We start from the raw sequence: 24284 nt of genomic DNA, 5'->3' as shown, positions 1-24284 counted from the left end.
AAAATCAAACTTTATTAAAATTCTGTATGTGTGCTTAAACTGTTCTCAAAAAGTGTTGCGGAGGATGAGAACATCAGGCATGAACACATAATTTTCCTAATTTTTCTTCATTATTATTATACATGAATATTCAGTAAATATTTTTTTCTGTCATCTAAAGTAGTCTAGCAAAACATCCATTTATTTTTTTTCTTAATATTTTGTGTTATTTTGATTAAATTACAACATAACGCATGTTTAAACACAGCCGGACACATTGCGGTAATGAGAATTTCAGCAGAAAATGAGATAAAATTTCCAATTATAAATTCTTATGTTGAAATAACACATTGTGCAAGGTAGAACACAGTATTGTGTTAATTCTGATGCTTTTTAATGTTACTATATTACACATTTTAAAGCTAAAATCATTAGTGCCGTGGTGTTTCAATGGTTTCGTGAGAATCACCCACTTGGTCAATATTAAAGATATCAAGATTACTTTTCACAGAATTTTGAATGATTTTTACTGTATGTAGAAAAGTAAATTACAAAAAAATACGTTAGCTGGTTTTCACAGGGATTTGTGTGGGGGTTTTTTAGATTTGAGGGTAAAATGACTTGTGCCTTCCTTTGTGAGATTCACTCATCTCTCGTTTGAGCCTGTTTGACTCATGAGAGCGGTGTGGTTGTGAGAGAGGTGTCATCTGCGCATGTGACAGTCAGCGGTGGTCCAAGCTCACATTGTGCACAGTGTGAGATCTGGCATGAGGTGCTGGGATGCCTATTAAAGCTGCTAAGAATAAAAGCTTTTCTCAACATAACCCAGGACATACCACTGTACGTCTTTAGCAACCTCATTGTTCAGATATACACATCTGCCTTCATCTAGTAACACAACTGCAATTAGATGTGCCTGCTAATGTGAGCAGGTGTAATAGATCTGGTCGCTCCTCCTAGTCACACTTGTAAACAGTAGCACTGCATGTGCGGTGACTGTCAGCTGTGATTGGGTGCCAGCTGTTCCCATAGGTTTCTGTCTGTGCGAGCAGATATATTTAGGCTCTGTATAGGACCTTCCAATTTGGGAAAACAGAAAGTTCAGTGCAGCTGTCAGAAGAATACATGTGGTGGTCAGAGGGCAACTCAAAATATTTTTTTCAAGTTATTTTCCTTTTACATTTTTTAACGCTGCTCCAATGTTAGTGTGTATTTTTATAAATGTATTCTTCCTGTCTTTCCGTTGAATATCGCCAATTACCTGTAAACCTATGCACACAATACCGGTACTGTAGGTCATTACAGTGAAACCTGCCGAGTTCTCTTGCAGAAGGGTTTGAGAGAAATGTCACAACCACATTTATCTCCTTTATAGACAGCTGTGTGATTCTCTGTTACCCTACAGGTCAATTTCCAAAAATGTGTGGGTTCCTCTAAAACTACCGTATCCACCTGTCTCTCAAACGTGGAAGTAAGTTATGTGACGTATTTCCTTCCGGTTCGAGACTTCTGTTTCAATATCTAGCCGGTAGAAAGCAGTGTACTGGGAGCATGCATAAAACATGATTTGGACAGTTAATATTTACTACACCTGCCATGTATGAACCAGTGGGAGGATGAAAATAAAAAGTGGTTTGATATATGAAGATATGTTCAATCATTTAATGTTGTTGATCGGAGGTGCCGTGTCTTCAATGTGCAAATATAAAAGCACAGAGACATACCATTATCTTTACAATGGGAAAGTCAGTCGAGTGTTTGTACATGGATTTTACCAAGACTTTGTGTTTTTAACTTTTCAGGGGCTGGTTTAAAATGTCACAACTGTCCCTCTGGTGTGAAGTTTTTTTTACGGCAATTTTTAATGGACTTGTTTATGGCGATACGTCAAGCTTCTTGCGGTCCGACACAGTCAGCAGTATCATTCAACACATTGTAAGTTATTTGAACAAACCATAATAAACATATTAAAGTACTACATGTATTATGTATTGTTTTCGTTTTATGAAAATATTATTACATTGCTTCTTAAAAACGTGGAGACATAAGCTTATGAAATTGTTTGCTTTTTCATTTAAAACATAACAAAAGTACGCTTAAACACATTAAAAACAATTATAAACATTAACAAAGCAGATTATGTCGGATATATTCTGTACTGTAATTTCATTTTTGTAATAATATATAGTAGCAGAATGAATAAATCAGCATATTTCTATCAGCATAATATTAGTTGTTTTTAAACAATTATTGTATTTATTGTTTACTGGCAGTTTCTATGAAAGGTTTTACTGGATGGATTCGTAAATACAGATCATGAGTGCATGTGTGCCACATACACATTCAGTTCTTGGGCATGGTGTTAAAACAAATGTTTTGTAGAGATTTACTGCGTTTGTATTAGCTATTATGGCAACCCCTAACTGCACAAATTATGTCGGTCTTCTTGGATTTCATAAAAAAACATTAAACAGACAGTCAAAACGGCACACTTGTGTCCTTCACAATAGACTACCATTAGCTTTAGTGGCTCACCGTAAGTCTTATACCGGAAAGCTCAAAGATGGCGGCGCACACATTTACGTCAAGAAACAGGTGGATACAGTTTAAAAAGCACAACCCTTACATATGACCTGTTGCATTTGTACATTAAAGTCTAGAGTTCAAACCTAAGATTCAGATTGTGAGATCTTTAGACGTGACTAAATGTGGTCCAAAACTGAATTTTGTATGTCAGTATAACAGCAAGTCACATACTGTACTTGAGTGATTATTAGTGACTATAACGTTAGGCCTAACAATTCCTATGTTGGCTACATACAGTACAGAGCTTAACAAATGTATTAGACCACCTGCCTATTTGTCTCAAAGACCATCCAGCATAAAGTGCTTTAATGTGGGCCCTTTTTCGTTTTCAGAAATTTCCAGACGCTTTACCATTTTGAATAAGAGGGAGGCAAATTGAATTTGCGTTCTTATATCCAAATTTAAGGCAGCACATTCAACTTCTCTCAGAAGTCAGAAATTAACCAAGCATAAAGTTCAACTTATTGGCCTGCAAGTAGATAACTGTTATTGGGCATCTGAATAAAAAAATATAATAAAGGGCTTTATACTTCTCTGCCTTTCTTGTAAAACGGAAAATTTAAAAAAGAATGGATGAAACTATATTTATATTTTATATCGATACTGTTAGTGTAACGCAGCTGTGGCACAAATCTTATAAGAGATGCTCTAAATCAATTTGATAAAGGAAAACACCACCGTTTTCAATTTACTATGTTCTTACCTCAACTTAGACAAAGTAATACATACCTATTTTTATTCAGTGCGTGCACTTAATCTTTGTACAGCACGTTATAAATGTGTAAGCATTTAGCCTAGCCCTATTCATTCCTTAGGATCCAAACAGGGATAAATTTAGAAGCCACCAAACACCTCAATGTTTCCCTATTTAAAGACTGTTACATGATTAGTTACCAGTGATGGGAATAACGGCGTTATAAGTAATTGGCTTTAGTAACTGCGTTATTTTTTTCAGTAACGAGTAATCAAATAAATTCGATTTTTCGGCACGTTTTCTTTAAAAATGCAATGGAATATGCGGGATATTTATGCAATTTATGCGATGTAATTGCGGGAATTTGCGAAAATTGCGGAACTTGCAAAAACTGCGGAAACTTGCAAAAGCTGCAATGATGTTCACGTCACATAATCACGTCACTTCATAACGTTCCCATGGCAATAGAGGACACTGCTGCGGTTTTGCAAAGTAAATGCAAAATTTTTCAACTTTCTGCTAATATATGTGTGACTTTTTGCTACGAAAATGCGGAGATTATGAAATCATGCAAGCCCTGCATATTTTGTGCGTGGAAATATGTTATTAATGCGGCGAAAGTGCGTCGTATTTGGAAAAAATGCAGCCCCGCATAAATATGCGGACTTTGGCTGATTATGCAATATATCGCGTGATCGCACAATCACGTTTTTCTGGAGGGACTGAATAATGTAACGCAGTTATTAACTATTGCTATTTGTGAGAAGTAATTAGTAACTATAACTAATTACTTTTTTAAAGTAACGTTCCCAACACTGGTAGTAACACGAGTAAGTATGGTGGCACAAAATAAAATGTGTCGATTTTTTTGGCGGATAAAAATGAGAACTATATTGTATGGCAGAGGAACACTTAGTTTGCAGCACTTCAACCTCGGCACGCAGTAACATCATCACTTCTGACTACTCCCCCTCTCGCTCATACTTCTGGCAATATTACTGCGCCCGATGGTCGAAGTGCTGCGAACTAAGTGCTCTTCTGCCATACAAAATTCTAATTTTTTATCCACTTAAAATTTACATGTTTTACTTTGTGCCACCATACATTCATGTAACAGTCTTTAAATAGAGAAAACATGGAATGTTTGGTGGCTTCTAAATTCATCCCTGTTTGGATCCTAAGGAATGAATGGGACTAGGCTAAATGCTAACACATTCACGACGCACTGTACAAAGATTAAGTGCACGCATTGAAAACAGATAGGTATGTATTCATTTATCTTAGTTGAGGTAAGAACATAGTAAAATATTGAAAAACAGTGGTGTTTTCCTTTAAGCTCTGTATATAAGTGAAAAAAAAACAAAAGTCAGATTTTTTGCAATGTGACTGCAGTGGAAAGATTCAGATTAAGTTGATCTTTATGTTAATCTAAAAATATATTTGCCACAATTGTACATTTGATTGACTCTTGTAGTGAAGAGGACAGTAAAAGCATCAAGTGTCCATTTAAGAGCTGTTAAATCACATTAGTGTATGCAGCAACATCTCTATTCACCTCTATTAAGTCTCTCTTTTGTCACCTGATCAGACCGGTGTCTGATGTTAGCCAGATTAAAAAGCATCCATAGTGCTGCCTGAAGACTCTTAAACTGTCCAAAAATGTGCACTCAGCAGACACAGAAAGACATGTAATGCCTGAGAGAGTAATGCGTCTGTATGACAGATTTGACAAGTAAGCTTCTCCAAGCGCAGTGCATTGGGAGGTTTCTGACCACTGGCTGGAAAAGGAAAGCGCAATACGACTGGTTGAACAAACATTATTGGAAATGTTTCTGAAAGAAGTAAGAAACAATTTTATTGATGTGCCTTCATTGTGTGGCAAGTCTTTATTTACCCACTGCTACCTGAAGTCTGAACAATGCCTTTTAAACAGTATTGAAGGTGCAATACTGTGCTAAACAATTTATAATGTGCACACTGTAAAAAATTATATGCTATGTTAAAGTTTTTTGTTATCAAATCAGATTTACAAGTCATTTCAATGTACTATTATTTATCTTGACTAGAGATGAGTTGTTTTAACTTATAAAATATACAGCAGGGAAAATAAGTATTTGACACATCAGCATTTTTATCTGTACGGGGGATTTGTAAGTGGGCTATTGACAAATAATTTTCACCTGATTTAGCCATCAAGCCAAATATTGAATTGATACAAATAAATCAGAACATTTAAGTATACAAGTTGTTTCATAATAAATAAAGTGAAATGACACAGGGAATAAGCATTGAACACACTTGATTTAATACTTTGTAGAAAAGCCTTTGTTGGTGATTACAGCTTCTAGACGCCTCTTGTATGGAGAGACCAGTCGTCTGCAATGCTCAGGAGTGATTCTGCCCCATTCTTCCACACAAATGGTCTTTAAATCTTGAATGTTCCTTGGGCCTCTTTTATGAACTTTGATCTTCAGTTCTCTACATAGATTTTCTATAGGATTCAGGCCAGGTGATTAACTGGGCCATTCAAGCAACTTGATTTTCTTTCTTTGAAACGACTTCATTGTTTTCTTGGCCTTGTGTTTGGGATCATTGTCTTGCTGAAATGTCCACCCTCTTTTCATTTTTAGCTTTCTGGTAGATGTCAGCAGATTTTTATCCAAAATGTCCCGGTACATTTCTCCATTCATCCTGCCTTCAATAATAAGAAGTCTGCCAGTACCCCTTGCTGAAAAGCAGCCCCAAACCATGATGCTTCCACCCCAAACTTAACTGTTGGTGTGGTGTTCTTGGGGTGGTGGGCAGTTCCATTTCTTCCCCAAACATGGTGTGTAGAATGACCAAAAAGTTAAATTTTGCTTTCATCTGACCATACTATAGTCTCCCAATAATCCACAGGCTTCTCCAAATGCTCTTTCGCAAACTTTAAAGGCGCTCTAAGCAAATCTGTGAGACATCACTTTTTGTTGATGTTTGAACTGTTTTCAAACAAACGGAGTGTAGCTAACTCCTCCTCCTCTCCCTCCCTTCCATGCTTTCATGAATGCGCCCAACCCCCAAATCCTTCTTGTCGTTTATTGACTGGAACAATTTGTTATGTTTCGTGGTGCTAGGTTTGGCCACTGTGTGTTAATTGCGGTTTGTGGATCCATCGCGTTTTTTTATGGGAAATGCTAAAATATCAAGGGAAATATCGGAAAACAAATATATCTGTCGATCTCTACTTTATAGTACAGAAATTATTTGATATCAATTAGTACTAATAGGGGGCAGGGTTTCTCTCTCAGTACTGATAGATGTCAGGTGATCTCCTGGCTTTCTATGCCAATTGCACCTTGTTCTCTTCATGCGTTCAATACTTATTCCATGTGTCATTTCACTTTATTTATTATGACTCAACTTGTATACTTAAATGTTCTGATTTCTTTGTATGAATTCAATATTTGGCTTGATGGCTACAATTTTGTGTCAATAGCCCACTTATAAAATCCCCTAACTGATAAAAATGCTGATGTGTTAAATACTTATTTTTCCCTGCTGTAGTTGAAAAAAGTCAACTAAATTTTATAAGTTGTAGCAACTCATCTCTTGTCAAGATAAATAATACTAAGTTGAAATTACTTTATAGTGAATTTTTTACAGTGCAGTACTAAACAGTTGAATTTGCAATAATGTTTTAAATGATTCATTATATGCAATACTGAACTAAACAACTCAATGTGCAAAGCTTTATGAATCATAATGTGCAATACTAAACTAAACAATTCAGTGTGCAACACTTTACAAAATCATAATGTGCATATTCATCTTAATTGTGCTGTAAATTTTCTGTCAATGTGTAGTAGGTCTATGTCGTTGTGTTTCTTATATTATATTGCTATTTTTTGCTGTTATTATTTTGTTATTGCTATTATTGTTTTGTTGTACTGTGTACAGTGACATTGAAGATTCTATTCTATTCTATTCTTTAATGCACTAAGAAATTCTCTTTAATACACCAAACACTATTGTTTTTAGTATCGACAAGAGCCTGAGAACGCTTCAGTCGTTTCATCCGATTAAAGTCTTCATGACTGACATACCACTTCAGTACATCTTTCTGTCAGAGTTCTTCTGAATGTTTATCACTTATTTCATCTCAATTGCTCTCTTGGTACTGCTGAGCTGACTCTGGAGTTTCAATATGTGGTGGATGAGCGTTTCTCTTTCTGTTTAATTTAGTTCATTTTTTAATGTCACTTTGTAATGTCACAACAAATCAAACATCATCTTACTGAGCCCCTGTACCTTTTCATGTTTTAATAATTCTGACTCGTCTGATAATTCTGCTTTATCTTTTCCAGTGGACAATTTACTCATGTAATATTGATCTTTGGGTGGTTACAAAAGCTTTATAACCAACATTTGTGCAGAGAAACTTGCAGCACACCGATTGCAGGGACAATTGTGGAATATCCCGGGGATTTAAAATCTGAAACAACAGCAAAAACAATTATCCAGATCCAATCTAAATTGGTAGCTCTGGCCACCCTAACCTGTATTTTGTGTCTGGTTTCCTAACCAAGCACAGCACATAAAAAACCCACATGGCACAATCCACCATGCAGCAGTTCATTATTAATAGAAAGACGCTTTTGGAAGACTTGTTGTTTTATTCATTATGGTCCCTCTGGTTCTATACTGCCCCGTAGCAAGATGTCTGCTTACCTGTTTACATAAAACATCAGAGAAGGTCTCTTCTTGCATACCTACTGTGAATTTTGTTATCCTGTGCTTAAGAAGAGGCCTTCGCTGAACTTATCCAGCAACATTCATTCATTCTTCATTTATTGCAGGCAAACTTGTTTAAAGCTTCAGCTAATGTTAGTCGTAAATAGCTTTATTAGTAAAGGAAATGTGCTTGAGCATGACATTATTTTGACTGACCAAGAAAGAAAACTATATACAGCCTTTAATATTCTGGAATAAAACATTTTTGAACATTAATAGTGTTGAGTGCACATGAGTGATCTTACCTTATGAATACACAATGACTTTCAAGAGAGCTCTCATTTTATAATGTAATCTATCTATTCCACTATAAATGAATTACAACAGCACGGTGTCAGTGGACAGTTTTACTGTTTAAACTTTACAACACTGTTTTATTTATTTGCGGAATAACGAGTAAATGTTGTGTGCAAAATTCATTGCCACAATGGTTGGGTCTTATTTGAGTTTGCCAGGGTGTTGTTAAAATCTCTAACCCTAACTGCGAGCAATAGTAAAAACGATTATGCCAACATCACCCTTTATAAATTGACTTTTACAGTAACTTCTGACAAAAAACAACTTCCTTCTGGAAATTAGTAATATTGTGAAATTATGTTTTATTTCTATTTTTCCATGCATTTAATAATGTATCTCATGAAGAAACAGTTGGATTGGTTAGAACATTTTACTTGCTTTGCTTGTTTTTGCAATCTGTCATAGTGATTAATGCAACTTTCATCATGTTTTGGTCTGAGACTCCCCGGTCTAGTTTGACATTCAAAAGTGAAAATTTATATAACCCTGCCATAACCGGGAAAAAAACATTTTTTAAAAGTTGTTTGATGTCTGAACCCAGCCCCCAGGCCAAATGTATGGTATAAGCAATCATTTGGTTGCAAACTATCAATGCACAGTTGGTCATTTTTTTTAGCCATTTTAAATCTTTTCAACCAGGATTCAGAAGAGAAATAAATGTATTTTGTAAAATTAATGTAGTCTATGAGAGAGAATAGCCTTGAGCAAGCAGATAAAAAATCTCAAACACCCCTGCGTTTCAAAACCTGATGAAGTTCTTTTAAAAAGTTAAAACTTATCTTTCTAAAAGAAAATATATGACACTGCCCATGCCTTGTTTCAGCCAAATTTGAAGGCAGTATCGCATGTACACTGTCAAAAATAAAGGTACAAAGCTGTCACTGGCAGTACCCTTTAAAAAAGGTCCTAATATGTACCATTTAGGTACAAAGATGTACCTTTTTGAAAGGGTACTGTCCCAGTGACAACTTTTGTACCTTTATTTCTGAGAGTGTATCTTTCACAGAGAATAATCACAGACTGCATTGCAACCAGGTAAGCTAAAATAAAATGAACATAGACATGGTGAGATTTTGTATAGCAAAATCATGGACGTAGTGTCTGTGACGTCACCCGTAGGTTTGTGAAGAGCATTTTTGAAGCCCAAAGTTTGCGGAGCCTGTCGTCATTTTCGTGTTGCCCTTTGGGCAAAATACAATGTCAAAAGAAATGGCCTCAGATTAGTATCGTATCACATATTTCTGTTTACGTGTCAAATAACTCTAACCCTACAATGGCGACAATAGTTTAAAAATCTGAAAATATTAAAAAATAAATCATGAAAAAAGGTATAAACCAATAGACCTGTTATGAACTCTGTCTGTGTACCCTGTCTTGTACTCTTATTTTGAAGTCATGTCTGTGTCATCCATGTCTGTAGTTCTTTGTAGTTCTTTTGTTCATTGGTCTGTGTGATGATTGTTCCCCAGGTGTGTCTTGTTTTCCCTGATTACTCTGTGTATTTAAGCCTAGTGTTTCCAGTGTCTGATGTCGATCGTTATTTGATGTTATGGTGTTTTCGTGTTCCTGGTTCCTTGTTAGACTTCTTGATATGTTTTGTTTGTTTGTTGTTATTTTTAATAAAACTCACTGCATTTGGATCCGCTCCTGTCTTACCTGGATTTAGCCGTAACAGAACGATCGAACACTCAGGATCCAGCAGTAATTCCTCGTTCCCGTGTTTTTTCCAAGTTTCCTGGTGTGTTCCCTGTGTCCTCATGCTCCGTGTCGGCGATATCCGAGTGCAAGTTTCACCCCCCACCACGGATGAAGAATGGTGGAACGCACTCGCCGACCTGACTTCCCTCCGGCAACAGGGGAGACCTGTGCGCTGTTTTGCCCAGACTTTCTGGTCTTTTTCGCTGGGCTTGGACCTCTGTGACTCGGAACTTAAAAATTACTTTAATGAATGTCTCGATGAACCCGTGCCGCAGCAAGAGGTGGACGGGTTGCAAACACTCGATTTCTGGGGCTTCGTCGGTTACATGCACAACCGTGGCCGATGGAATTTGTGGGAGTTCCCCGCCGAAAGACCCGCAGAGACTGTTACATCACTCAAGCCAGTCATCATGAAACCAACGCATTGCTCACGTCATCGGCGGCGGAGGAAGAGACCCAAGGCTGAGCGAGCTACTGTTAGCACGGACGCTATTCTCCCAAGTTCTGTTTCCCCTGTGTCAGTGCCCGTGCTTAAGATGGCCGCCACTTCATCCCACTCCATGCCTCAGTTCGCTGTTGTTAAACCTGCCCCAGTTTTCGAGTTTGCCACAATCATACCAGCTCCGATATGTCAGAATGCCACCATCATCACTGTACCCGTAGTTAAAGGTGCAGTAGGAACACCCGCACCCATTCTCAAGATGGCTCCCATACCCGAACCGGTTCACAACATGACTGCCACACCTACTCCTTTTCACGAAACTGCATTGATGAACTATCCAGCACTGCCAAAGTTCCGGTGTTTCATCACCAGCCTGGTGGATACCCCATTGGTATCTGTACGGGTGGCTGGGGTTTCCCGTCCTGTGGTCTCCAGATCCGTGGTGCCTGTTAAGTCTGAGGTATGTGCTCTGCATTCTGTAATTCCCATATTTGTCATGGCTGTGTGGTGTGTGTGGTCCGCGTACTGCTCCTCTGTCTCCTGTGATGCTTTCCAGAAACCTGAATCCTCTAAGTCCCCCGAGTCCCCTGAATCCCCTGAGCCGAGTGAGTCATCTGATTCCCCTGAGCCGAGTGAGTCATCTGATTCCCCTGAGCCGAGTGAGTCATCTGATTCCCCTGAGCCGAGTGAGTCATCTGATTCCCCTGAGCCGAGTGAGTCATCTGATTCCCCTGAGCCGAGTGAGTCATCTGATTCCCCTGAGCCGAGTGAGTCATCTGATTCCCCTGAGCCGAGTGAGTCATCTGAGCCGAGTGAGTCATCTGAGCCGAGTGAGTCATCTGAGCCGAGTGAGTCATCTGAGCCGAGTGAGTCATCTGAGCCGAGTGAGTCATCTGAGCCGAGTGAGTCATCTGAGCCGAGTGAGTCATCTGAGCCCCATGGGTCAGCTAGTGTGGTCACCGCGATGCCCCAGAGACTCTTTGTCGTCACCAAGACTATGGCCAGTGCTGAACTCTCTGCATGTCCCAAGATGACTGTCCCCAAGCTCTTTGCCCTCACTGTCTGGTCTGAGATGTCTATATTTGAACTTACTGCCCTGTCTAACCAGGCCCAGAGGGCCTCTCTCTGTTCTCTTCTACCCAGGTTCATGATACCACCAGCACCACCCTGGTATCCAGTCCCTCGCTGGTCTCCGGCTCCGCCCTGGCTTCCCGCCCTGCCGGCTCCGCCCTGGCTTCCCGCCCTGCCGGCTCCGCCCTGGCTTCCCGCTCTGCCGGCTCCGCCCTGGGTTCCCGCTCTGCCGGCTCCGCCCTGGTTGCCAGTTCTGCCGGCTCCTCCTTGGTCCCTGTCTCCGCCTGCGGCTCCTCCTTGGTCCCTGTCTCCGCCTGCGGCTCCTCCTTGGTCCCTGTCTCCGCCTGCGGCTCCTCCTTGGTCCCTGTCTCCGCCTGCGGCTCCTCCTTGGTCCCTGTCTCCGCCTGCGGCTCCGCCTTGGTCCCTGTCTCCGCCTGCGGCTCCGACTTGGTCCCTGTCGCCGCCTGCTGCTCCGCCTTGGTCCCTGTCCCCGCCTGCGGCTCCGCCCTGGCTCCAGCCTCCGCCCGCGGCTCCGCCCTGGCTCCAGCCTCCGCCCGCGGCTCCGCCCTGGCTCCAGCCTCCGCCCGCGGCTCCGCCCTGGCTCCAGCCTCCGCCCGCGGCTCCGCCCTGGCTCCAGCCTCCGCCCGCGGCTCCGCCCTGGCTCCAGCCTCCGCCCGCGGCTCCGCCCTGGCTCCAGCCTCCGCCCGCGGCTCCGCCCTGGCTCCAGCCTCCGCCCGCGGCTCCGCCCTGGCTCCAGCCTCCGCCCGCGGCTCCGCCCGGGCTCCAGCCACCGCCCGCGGCTCCGCCTAGGGCCCAGGCGTTGCCTACGGCTCCGCCCTGGCCCTTGGACTTTCATGGCCTTGGCCCACCCTCCCTCCCCCGGGTCCACCTCCATGCCACCGCCCTCCTAGACTGTTGTACTTTGGGGTTTTCTGGGGGGCGTCTGGAAGCCGCCCTTTGAGGGGGGGCTATGTTATGAACTCTGTCTGTGTACCCTGTCTTGTACTCTTATTTTGAAGTCATGTCTGTGTCATCCATGTCTGTAGTTCTTTGTAGTTCTTTTGTTCATTGGTCTGTGTGATGATTGTTCCCCAGGTGTGTCTTGTTTTCCCTGATTACTCTGTGTATTTAAGCCTAGTGTTTCCAGTGTCTGATGTCGATCGTTATTTGATGTTATGGTGTTTTCGTGTTCCTGGTTCCTTGTTAGACTTCTTGATATGTTTTGTTTGTTTGTTGTTATTTTTAATAAAACTCACTGCATTTGGATCCGCTCCTGTCTTACCTGGATTTAGCCGTAACAAGACCCCTTCAAGGTTTGTAAACATTGAATGACTATCGGGTGCTCGCGCAGCATGGGGTCAAACTGTTCATAACATCCAGGCTTTATAATTTAATATAACAGGGCTGAAAAATGATGACTTACCTCAAATGAAATGAGCACTACAAACACAGGCCTCTTTGATATTTGCATTGTCCCAGTCTGCACGTTAATTGCTTGCAGCCGCAGATGTTGTATTTTTTTGTTTTTGAGATTCTGCATGAATCGCGAAAACTTAACGGAAGACCTGGTGCGGTTTTCACAGCCCACGACGTAAGCATGCATTTTTAACGATACCGAATAATACGCAACTCAATCTGCTGTAATGGCTTTTCTGACCCCGACATGCGCAGTGGGAACCACCTGTGACGTGAACCGTGAAGGGGTCTATACTAAAAGTGACATCCTAATGCAAACACCAAATTTAACTCTAAACCGAAGCGACAATGGTTTGAAAATAGGACAAAACAGTTAAGTAACAAATACGTGACAATGACACGTAAACAGAAATACGTGATACGTTCACGTAAAAAGGCGGAAAAACGTGTCAGTGTCACGGAAAAGACTCACAAATTTACGTGACTATAGGTACATAATTTTGTGATACAGGGCTGGAGTTTACCTCAGATGTACCAATTGGTACCAAAGAGTGCAGAGCTTAGGACCATTTTCTCTGACAGTGTAGTTTGGTTCTTATAATAAATATATATTATTGTTTCCTTATATATGTGTAGTTTTATTCTTAAAGGCAGAGTGCACAATTTCTGAAAAACGCTTTGGAAAAGGGAGTCGGGCCGACTACCAAAACACACTTGTAGCCAATCATAGATATGTACACTAGATGTCGCCTTGGCTACGGCAGTTCATTGGACCGAATGCGTCAAATAGAGCCGCCATCTTGAAACAGGGGAACCCCGCATCAGCGTCATTGTAGGCAATGGTGTAACGGAAATAAAATCACTTTAAATTGACATGAATGCGATTTTCTTGGGGTTTTTTTGGTTCGTTTAAACAGTCAGACATGTATTTAGCATTGAGTCCAGAAAAAATTTAAGTTTTAAAATTTTGAAAATCTACTTTTTCTAACCATAATGCATAGTGCTAGTAGGCCTAACATCCATACGCAGCACAAAAGTCCAGCATCGTTCATGAATTCGAAGTACAGTCGAAGATAGCAGCTTTACCTAGCTTTCTATGACAAGACCCCTGTTTCAAGATGGCGGCGGTTTTGACGCATGCTCAGAACCCCAAGGCGACATCTAGAGTATATATCTATGGTAGCCAATCAACAGTAAGGAGCGTGTCTTCTAGCCGACATCCTTGACAGGGTTGCGTATGTGTGGGGCGGGTCTATCAAAGAAGGTCCAGATTCTATTGGGGTAGGGGCGTGTTTGTTTAGGTGATTTCAAATATCAACACTGGCTTTCAAACATTGTGCACTCCGCCTTTAATATGTGTACTTTTTGTTTTTTAAACTTATTGAGTATTGTTAGCTTAGAAAAATATTATGGCAAACTCAAAAGAAATTCAGTTAAAGATCTAAATTGAACACTTATGATTATGGTTAGAATGCTGCCTACTGTATGTAGCAAAGCAGCTGATCATCTTGTGGTGCAGAGCTAAACAGTAAATAAATACTAGATTCAGATTAAATCTCAGTATCTTGATATATTTTTTTCATCTTTCCTATACCTTTAGCTTACACTTATAGTTGCAAACAATTGTCATGCTACATTATAAGCATCCTAGAGGAATAACTGCCAGATTTATTGTGCTGTTCATTTTGTTTTATAGCAGACTGCTGAGATGGGTGATGGGTGTACTGTATGTTCTTACTGATGTGATGGAAATGTGTGAACGCTGAGAATCAGTGGCGATAGTAGCAAAAATGTGCACTTGGAGTTAAACAGTAAAAAGTGTTAAACTATATTTCAATAGAGCTAAATGCTGGAAAATAGAGTGATGTGTTTACTCTTAAAATTTTTATTTAAATGTACTGAAACAATTGGTTAAATGCAAGAAACAATTGGCGCATCTAAGCAATGCAACTTGTGATTTATCTTTGCAAGAAACGTTGATTGTGCAGATCAGCAGTAAGGTCTGTAAATAAGTGCTTTTATTGTACAATATAACCACTTTTTTTTTTATTTAGAAAGCAGTCTCATCAAACAATAAACTAAAGGCAATATGCCTTGTCTACTTATAAAAGTGCATTTATTGGAAGTTTACAACCTTGAGTGTAAATTTAAAGCTTTAGAAAATTGAAAATGTCTGCAATTTATAACTTAGATTAGTGCTGCAGCTTCAACAGCGAGTAGCCAAATTATCATAAAAAATAGATATAGGAATAATGAAAGATTTTGTAACTAGGTATTTTCAAAACAGCAATTACAGCTTCTTATCTATGCCTTCAACTTGATGAATGTGTTAGGAAAGACATTTACATTTATGCATTTGGCAGACGCTTCTATACAAAGCTACTTACAGTGAATTACAAAGAACACATTTTTTATGAGCGTGTGTGTTTGCTGGGTTCGAACCTGTGACCTTTTGCGCTGCTATTACAATGCTTTATCATTGATCTATACAGGAGCATGCAGGAGTTGTGGATAAATTCAGTATAGCAAAGAGTGCATTTCCATGTTGACATCATGTTCTGCAACCAAATCAAAAATGACAAAAGGTAAACAAAAAGACACATATTGCATGATCTATTAGGAATGCCAGTGTGACATGCAAATAATATCGGTAATAACACCCAGCTTACATTCAGCATTGCTCATGTTCTCGTATAACAAAAGTATGTACATCTATCATGACCAATACAGAACCAATGCTTAGTGTAATTTGCTTCATTCATTACTGGAGACTAATGAGAATAACCAGGCATTCCAACATTTCCTAACTGCAGTTTATTGACTGAAGCGACTGGGAATCACTCAACACATGCAGATGGGAGGAGAGAGTTATCAGTCCGTGCTCTGACTGATAGATTTACACCTTTATATGCATCGACAGACACTGATTGATGCGAGAGCAACACGGTGGAGAGATGCGGAGGTTGTGCCTGCAAAAATCTGAAAATAAAAACCTCAGTACACTTTCTTCATAAGTTTCAGTCTTTATAACCAATTTTGGTTCTAACTAGAAGTTTCTCAGAGAATCTGTACACTTATCTGCAAAACCAAGAACAGTTTTACTCTCCAAAGAATCATATAGGCAACTTTTACCAAGAAAAAATGACTTTTAATCTGAAAATGACCTCAGGTGGAGCAAAGACACATTTCAAAGGACATTTATTCAGAGAAATACTGATTGGTTGTTAATGAAATAATACATCACTTATTCTTCTCTTCAACCCTGTCCTTCTCATCCATCCTCAGGAGGGATGTTTTTATCCTGTTTCATCCTGCCTCATTTTTATTAAACACAGAAAGCCACTCTCCTGACATCTCTTCATTGCGCTGTTGTGCGGTTGGCGTGATTGGTAGCCTTCGTCTCCGTTCCATTCATTTTATTATATCTCACAAATGATCTTGCGCTGCTCTACTTTAAATACCGCAGTCATGGATAAATCTGCCTCAGTTCACAACCCTGTAAAATATTAAACATACGAGATCAGAAAGAGAGAGAGAGAGAGAAAGAGAGAGAGAGAGAGAGAGAGAGAGAGAGAAAGATTAAGAGAGGTGAGTGAGAGTGAGGCGCCCACCAGCCGGATGGATCAATATTTGCACCTCTGCTTAGAGCAATAAATATTCGATTGGTGCGAATGTGATTTTGACTCCGTACCCATAAGAGATGATTTAATGAGTGCTTATGAATAAAGGGAAATAGTGCACAGTTCATTGTGTCACTATCTTCTCTTTAGATGATGAATAGGAACTCATCAGAAGATGTGATGTCTGAAGTCAGGACATGTTTCTACTTGTTCTGGGTTTATACGGGAAATGAGTGAAATAATAACGGGCTGTGATTGTTCTTTTCTTTCATCATTTATATTTTCACTTTTGAAAAGTTTCATTTTGTCTCTGCTTGCCGTCTCCTGCGGTTTGAGAATCGGTTTGAAGATCAAGAGGTGAAGTAAATCTCCCTATGAACTGTAACTTGTATAAGTCTGCTGAAATGGATAAAGATCAGCTGCTAAAACGCTTAACTTGCCACAGTGCAATAAGGATATGATGAAATGTAGGAAATAGTCATGACTTTCCTCTGAAAGGGTCTTTTAAGATCCAGAAGGGAATTGTTTTCAAGTGTTTAAATGTATGTGTGTACACTTTTAAAACGGTTGTGTTAAAACAACACATTTTGAGTCTGTGTTATTATTGGAACAACACATTTTGTGTTTTTTAACACATCTCGTGTTGTCCCTTTTATTTATTTGAGCACAAAATCAACACAAAATGACACATAATGTGTTAAATAGGATAAAACAATCTGTAAAAAATTTACACATCCTTTCTTAGTGTGAGTGTGTGTGTGTGTGTGTGTGTGTGTGTGTGTGTGTGTGTGTGTGTGTGTGTGTGTGTGTGTGTGTGTGTGTGTGTGTGTGTATACTGCATAAATTACTTGCTTACTTAGTTAAAAATTAAAAAATTAAGAGAAAAATAAAAAATATACAATTTAAGTGAATTTGTGCTGAAAACACACAAATAAATCTACGGAGCCCCTAGGGGACATGGAGGAAAAATTAAATAAAGTTAGTTTCATGTGATCACGTAAACCTTTCATTTGCTCATGCAAAAGCTTCATGTGCAGAATTTTTTTTAAAGCTTAGTTTTGTGTGCTCACGTGAAACTATCGCATGCTCATGTGAAACTATCGCTCGTGCACGTGATAGTTTCACGTGAGCGCGCGATAGTTTCAAGTGAGCACATGAAACTAAACTTTAGATTTTTTTACTCCAATGTCACCTTTGGGACTCGGTATAAATCTGCCAATGGGGTAAGAAAAAAATCTTGAAATAAGTTTACTTTTTTCTTAACACTTAATTCAAGAAAAAATTTCTCACCCTATTGTCGGATATTTTTGCTTGTTTTAAACACAAATTTCCTTAAATATGAAAATGTTTGTTTCTCGCAGGATTTAACTTTGTGTCATGCAAATTTTTCCCTCGAGTTGAATATTTTTATCTTGGGCAAAGATGCGTTTGAGGCGCTTAGCGCGTGTTTTCGTGGCAAACGCGCCACTCAAATCGGCCCACGCGAGGACGCGTCTGATCGCATCTTTGCGTTGACTTTGTATGTAATCTACTCGCACAAAAGTTGAACTCGCATCTGGTGTGAACCCACAGTTAGTTCATTTTGCTAATAAAAATACATCTTGATTTACATTTTTTTTTAGATATTTTTACTGAAAACAAGATGAAAATATTAAGTAAGAAAGCCATTTTTGCAGTGTATACACACACACACACACACACACACACACACACACACACACACACATAATGTATGTGGTATTTACATTTATACATCAATCATAAAAAACAACAGCAAAATCAAACACGGTACACAAGTATATATTTCCTTCTTATGAAAGTCAATGTAAACGTGCCATGCTGGACCAGGCTCAAGTGGAAATATAACTGTAATTGTTGCTTACCAATCTTAGAACGGTTCGGCCCAACAGTGCTAAAGCTTTATTACTGTAGTTAGTGCATTTACAATATACAATGCAAACCATTATAAACAGTATATCTGCTGGCATTTCTTCACCTTCATTTGTATATTTTTGTCATTGAATTATTAAAGGTATAGCGGAGGATTTTCTCGAATTTTAGAAAAGAACCGCCTTCTCCACTTTTTTTAAAAAACGCAATTGCACAACACTCTTGATTGACAACTAGGAGGACCAATAGTCTTGATGATCCACCCGGAAATAGAAAATCCTCCGCAATACCTTTAACTTTCATCAGTCAAAAGCCAGAATAGAAACTAAAAGTTTAAAGCTATCCTGCCAGCAATGTTAAAAAGATGTGAAGAACTATTCATGCCCGCAGTGAGCTGTGTGTCTGTGTGATAACAAAGCTGAGGAGAACATCTCTAACAGTTTACGGCAACAAGGGATTTCTGCAAATTCATATTTTTTTGTAGCACAAGTCAGTGTGATAAAAGTGTTCTGTAAAGTCAGTAACGTTTATCTCTGACCATTTGTGGAATACAATAGTGTTGAACTTTGTGGTTGGTATAAAAATAATTCTTTGTAAAGGTAAAACTTTTTAATATACATTTCTCTTTTTCTTTTTGTCTCATACAGACAGTAACTTTGTGCTGGGGAATGCACAGGTCCAGTCCCTCTACCCTATCGTGTACTGTTCTGATGGATTTTGCGAGCTTACTGGCTATGCCCGGGCGGAGCTGATGCAGAAGAGCTGTGCCTGTCATTTCCTGTATGGACCTGAGACCAGCGATAGGCTGATGGCACAGATCCAGACGGCTCTGGACGATAGACGGGAATTTAAGACAGAACTGGTCTTCTACAAAAAAGGAGGTAGGAGATGCTGACAGAGTAAAAAAATCTGAGCTGAGAACAAAAATCACACCACAAACAGTACACATACTAAGGCTACAAAGTACAATTGTTATACTATAAGTCTGAAAGTATGCAGCATTATGTATAGATTAGGGAGTCCCAAAACATGGCACCTAGAAAATAGCATGATAAAATGCTTTCTTGGTCAAAGTAATATTGCATGCAATCTTTTCAGTGTGTAATAGAAGTATGCAAATTGTGATGCAACCCCAGCTGGTTCTGAAGTTAATTAAAATTGACATCTTGACAGGGAAGAGGTTTAAAAGAGGAGTTTAAACTATTTAAATCACCACAGGTACATTGAGCATAAGAGACAAAAACAAAGCAAATCCTAAAAGGATTTAGTCAGAACTAAATATTTGATGTACTGGCTTGATCAGAATGATAAAGCAGGTATAGCTGCAGGCGATAAGGACATTGATTATCACAGCGCGGTGAAAAAGAGTAATGGATGGATAAAAAGAAAAGAACAATTATACAGTGAAAGGAAATAAGATGTTGTACCTTTGTAGCGATACAAAAAGGAACATGTATAGGGCTGGGAATCGATTCCAAAAAGAATTGATTCTTAAATTCTGAGGTGCTGGGAATCGAGAGTCGGGAATCGACTCCTTTTTAATAGCCTGTAGTATAACCCCCTCCCTTTGAATCACACAGTCACCTGTAAATAAACTCACCTAAAGAATTATTAGGAACACCTGTTCAATTTCTCATTAATGCAATTATCTAATCAACCAATCACATGGCAGTTGCTTCAATGCATTTAGGGGTGTGGTCCTGATCAAGACAATCTCCTGAATTCCAAACTGAATGTCAGAATGGGAAAGAAAGGTGATTTAAGCATGGTGGCATGGTTGTTGGTGCCAGACGGGACGGTCTGAGTATTTCACAATCTGCTCAGTTACTGGGATTTTCACGCACAACCATTTCTAGGGTTTACAAAAAATGGTATGAAAAGGGAAAAACATCCAGTATGCAGCATCTTTGACTGAAATAACCACTCGTTACAACCGAGGTATGCAGCAAAGCATTGTGGAGCCACAACACGCACAACCTTGAGGGTGATGGGCTACAACAGCAGAAGACCCCACCGGGTACCACTCATCTCCACTACAAATAGGAAAAAGAGGCTACAATTTGGAATTGGACAGTTGAAGACTGGAAAAATGTTGCCTGGTCTGATAAGTCTCGATTTCTGTTGAGACATTCAGATGGTAGAGTCAGAATTTGGCGTAAACAGAATGAGAACATGGATCCATCATGCCTTGTTACCACTGTGCAGGCTGGTGATGATGGTGTAATGGTGTGGGGGATGTTTTCTTGGCACACTTTAGGCCCCTTAGTGCCAATTGGGCATCATTTAAATGCCACGGCCTACCTGAGCATTGTTTCTGACCATGTCCATCCCTTTATGACCATCATGTACCCATCCTCTGATGGCTACTTCCAGCAGGATAATGCACCATGTCACAAAGCTCGAATCATTTCAAACTGGTTTCTTGAACATGACAATGAGTTCACTGTACTAAACTGGCCCCCACAGTCACCGGATCTCAACCCAATATAGCATCTTTGGGATGTGGTGGAACGGGAGCTTCGTGCCCTGGATGTGTATCCCACAAATCTCCAACTGCAAGACGCTATCCTATCAATATGGGCCAAAATTTCTAAAGAATGCTTTCAGCACCTTGTTGAATCAATGATATGTAGAAATAAGGAAGTTCTGAAGGTGAAAGGGGGTTCAAACACAGTATTAGTATGGTGTTCCTAATAATCCTTTAGGTGAGTGTACTTAAAACTTTGTCTTAGCTATCAGTATAGCATTATAGTAATTTTACAATTAACACCTAATTAATAAATCACCCTATAGGAGATCATCCAATGTATTGAAAGTAACTTAACAAATATACAGTTTATTATATAATTCGACATTATTTAGCTTGAAAACAGCTGTTTAATAAAGTTTTTAAAAAAAGTATTTATCAATACATTGGAATTGGAGGAAAAGATGCGAATGACCCTTATTGATATTATATCATATAAATATATATCATGATACTAATATTATGATTTAGGTTTATAGTTGAAGAGTATATTTATTTTAGGGGCTTGTGATTTAATTTTGAGGTATGTTCCTACATGTTCCTTTAGTGAAAAAAAGAAGGAATAAAAAGAATCGAAAACAACAGTGAGGAATCGATTCTCAGAATTGATTCATTTGATTCCAGAACCAGGAATTGAAATCGGAAACCATTCCAAAAATTTCAGAATCAAGCAGCCCTAGTCTGTTACTTTATCTGATAAGTAAATAAACAGGATAATATAGTTGCGTATATGTGTAATACATTGTATGTATTAATCAACCATCAACTATTAGGTAACATATAATTGTATGCAATTATTCAAGTATTATTTAAAAGTTTTACTTTTTTATTGAAACAAATTATATAAAAGCCTTGGCTAGTAATAAAATAACATCTCATGAGCCTTCAGTATCCACAGTACACAACCAAGCATTTTATTTTGTGCCAGAAACCCGTTTATTTGTCCAAATCTGCAAATGCTCATCTTGTTTTCTAACGTCCGTCTGGAGCACCTGAGAATAGATTATGATAATATCTTAATTCAACAGCTGCCTCATGTCTCTGACACAGACGTTCCCGAAAATAACATTATATGCCTTTAAACTAGCTTGGGATAAACAACAGCATGGAGATCTGATGGCTTGATTGGTTCCACATTGAACGACGTCCACAGAAAAATCCCAGCATGTCATACAGTTAACGCCGTCTGCATATTTACCCACCTGCGGGCGGGCGAACACAATTCTGTTTGTGTAACAGGAAACCGTGCGGATCATTGTAAACATGTAATGTAGACCCGATTCAGTTCAATTTCAGGTTTGTGCAACATGCATAAAAAAAGATCTTCGATGCCCGAATTCATAGAGTGCCCAGTAGGAGAAGCACTTTCCAACTCATTCATTTAGGCAATTGTAAGAGATTCTCGGTAGCTTGTGTTAGGTGATTTGTATTTTAGCCACGCTGGATTCAAAGAGAATAGGCAATCTGTATGTTTTGTCCTGTCTGATTGTTGACTGTCTGAAAAAAGACGCTGCAGTCCCATGCAGCAGTCCAGACATCTCTGCTGCCTCTGTGCATTAGTCACAACATTCCTACTGCTTTGTCGCATGGTAAATAAACCATTCAAAGCTTGTGGTGCATTCAGAGAGCACCTTCCGTAGCTGCAGACTTCAAGTTGTACAGAATTCAAAGGGAATAGAAGATGATAGTAGCTGTAAATCCCCCTTTTGCACGGCTGCCCTGTTGTATTGAGTCATGGTCAATCCACTGTTTATATAAGACAAAGAGCTCAATGGCCTGTCAAATGCAGACTCCCAAAGGCAATAATCGGTCGGACACGACCAATTAAAACATAAAATACAATATATACCAAATAGAAAAGATCATGCAAAGACAATTATAAAGTGCAGACTCGCTCATTTTGCAATGCTGAAATAATTGGATGACTAGATTGGCTTATGAAGCATTATGTTTAAAGGATTGTTGTATATTTGATGTGCTTGACATTTGTAATGATTTGTAAGATAAGCAGCACATTTCCAATTTATTAATAAAGCTGTTATGTGACAATGATGTACACTCACCTAAAGGATTATTAGGAACACCATACTTATACTGTGTTTGACCCCCTTTCGCCTTCAGAACTGCCTTAATTCTACGTGTCATTGATTCAACAAGGTGCTGAAAGCATTCTTTAGAAATGTTGGCCCATATTGATAGGATAGCATCTTACAGTTGATGGAGATTTGTGGGATGCAAAATCCAGGGCACAAAGCTCCGGTTCCACCACATCCCAAAGATGCTCTATTGGGTTGAGATCTGGTGAATGTGGGGGCCATTGTAGTACAGTGAACTCATTGTCATGTTCAAGAAACCAATTTGAAATGATTCAAGCTTTGTGCATTATGCTGCTGGAAGTAGCCATCAGAGGATGGGTACATGTTGGTCATTAAGGGATGGACATGGTCAGAAACAATGCTCAGGTAGGTCGTGGCATTTAAATGATGCCCAGTTGGCACTAAGGTGCCTTTCTCCTTCTTCTTTTACTTTCTTGGCACACTTTAGCCAAGAAAACATCCCCCACACCTTTACACCACCACCAACCTGCACAGTGGTAACAAGGCATGATGGATCCACGATCTCATTCTGTTTACACCAAATTCTGACTCTACCATCTGAATGTCTCAACAGAAATCGAGACTCATCAGACCAGGCAACATTTTTGCAGTCTTCAACTGTCCAATTTTGGTGAGCTTGTGCAAATTGTAGCCTCTTTTTCCTATTTGTAGTGGAGATGAGTGGTACCCGGTGGGGTCTTTTGCTGTTGTAGCCCATCCGCATCAAGGTTGTGCGTGTTGTGGCTTCACAAATGCTTTGCTGCATACCTCGGTTGTAACGAGTGGTTATTTCAGTCACTTGAATCAGTCGGACCATTCTCCTCTGACCTCTAGCATCAACAAAGCATTTTCACCCACAGGACTGCCGCATACTGGATGTCTTTCCCTTTTTACACCATTCTATGTTTACCTTAGAAATGATTGTGCGTGAAATCCCAGTAACTGAGCAGATTGTGAAATACTCAGACCGGCCCATCTGGCACCAACAACCATGCCACGCTCAAAATTGCTTAAATCACCTTTCTTTCCCATTCTGACATTCAATTTGGAGTTCAGGAGATTGTCTTGACCAGGACCACACCCCTAAATGCATTGAAGCAACTGCCATGCGATTGGTTGATTAGATAATTGCATTAATGAGAAATTGAACAGGTGTTCCTAATAATCCTTTAGGTGAGTGTACACGTGTGTCAGTCCT

At 39.5% G+C, this 24284-nt stretch overlaps 1 protein-coding gene across 3 annotated transcripts in view; it reads left to right on the top strand.

Annotated features, from left to right (window-relative positions):
- Positions 1 to 24284, top strand: part of kcnh3 (potassium voltage-gated channel, subfamily H (eag-related), member 3) — a 147359-nt gene that overhangs the window by 74970 nt on the left and 48105 nt on the right. For all 3 annotated transcript variants that reach the window (XM_055216307.2, XM_055216305.2, XM_055216306.2), the window contains one exon: positions 19111 to 19344. In XM_055216307.2, the coding sequence (XP_055072282.2) occupies positions 19215 to 19344 (130 nt within the window). In that variant the 5' untranslated portion in view covers positions 19111 to 19214. The remainder of the gene's footprint in view (positions 1 to 19110; positions 19345 to 24284) is intronic.

The sequence above is a fragment of the Misgurnus anguillicaudatus genome, chromosome 17 (genome assembly GCF_027580225.2).
Source record: "Misgurnus anguillicaudatus chromosome 17, ASM2758022v2, whole genome shotgun sequence".
Classification (NCBI taxonomy): Eukaryota; Metazoa; Chordata; class Actinopteri; order Cypriniformes; family Cobitidae; genus Misgurnus; species Misgurnus anguillicaudatus.
This window is presented reverse-complemented; position numbering and strand designations above follow the sequence as displayed.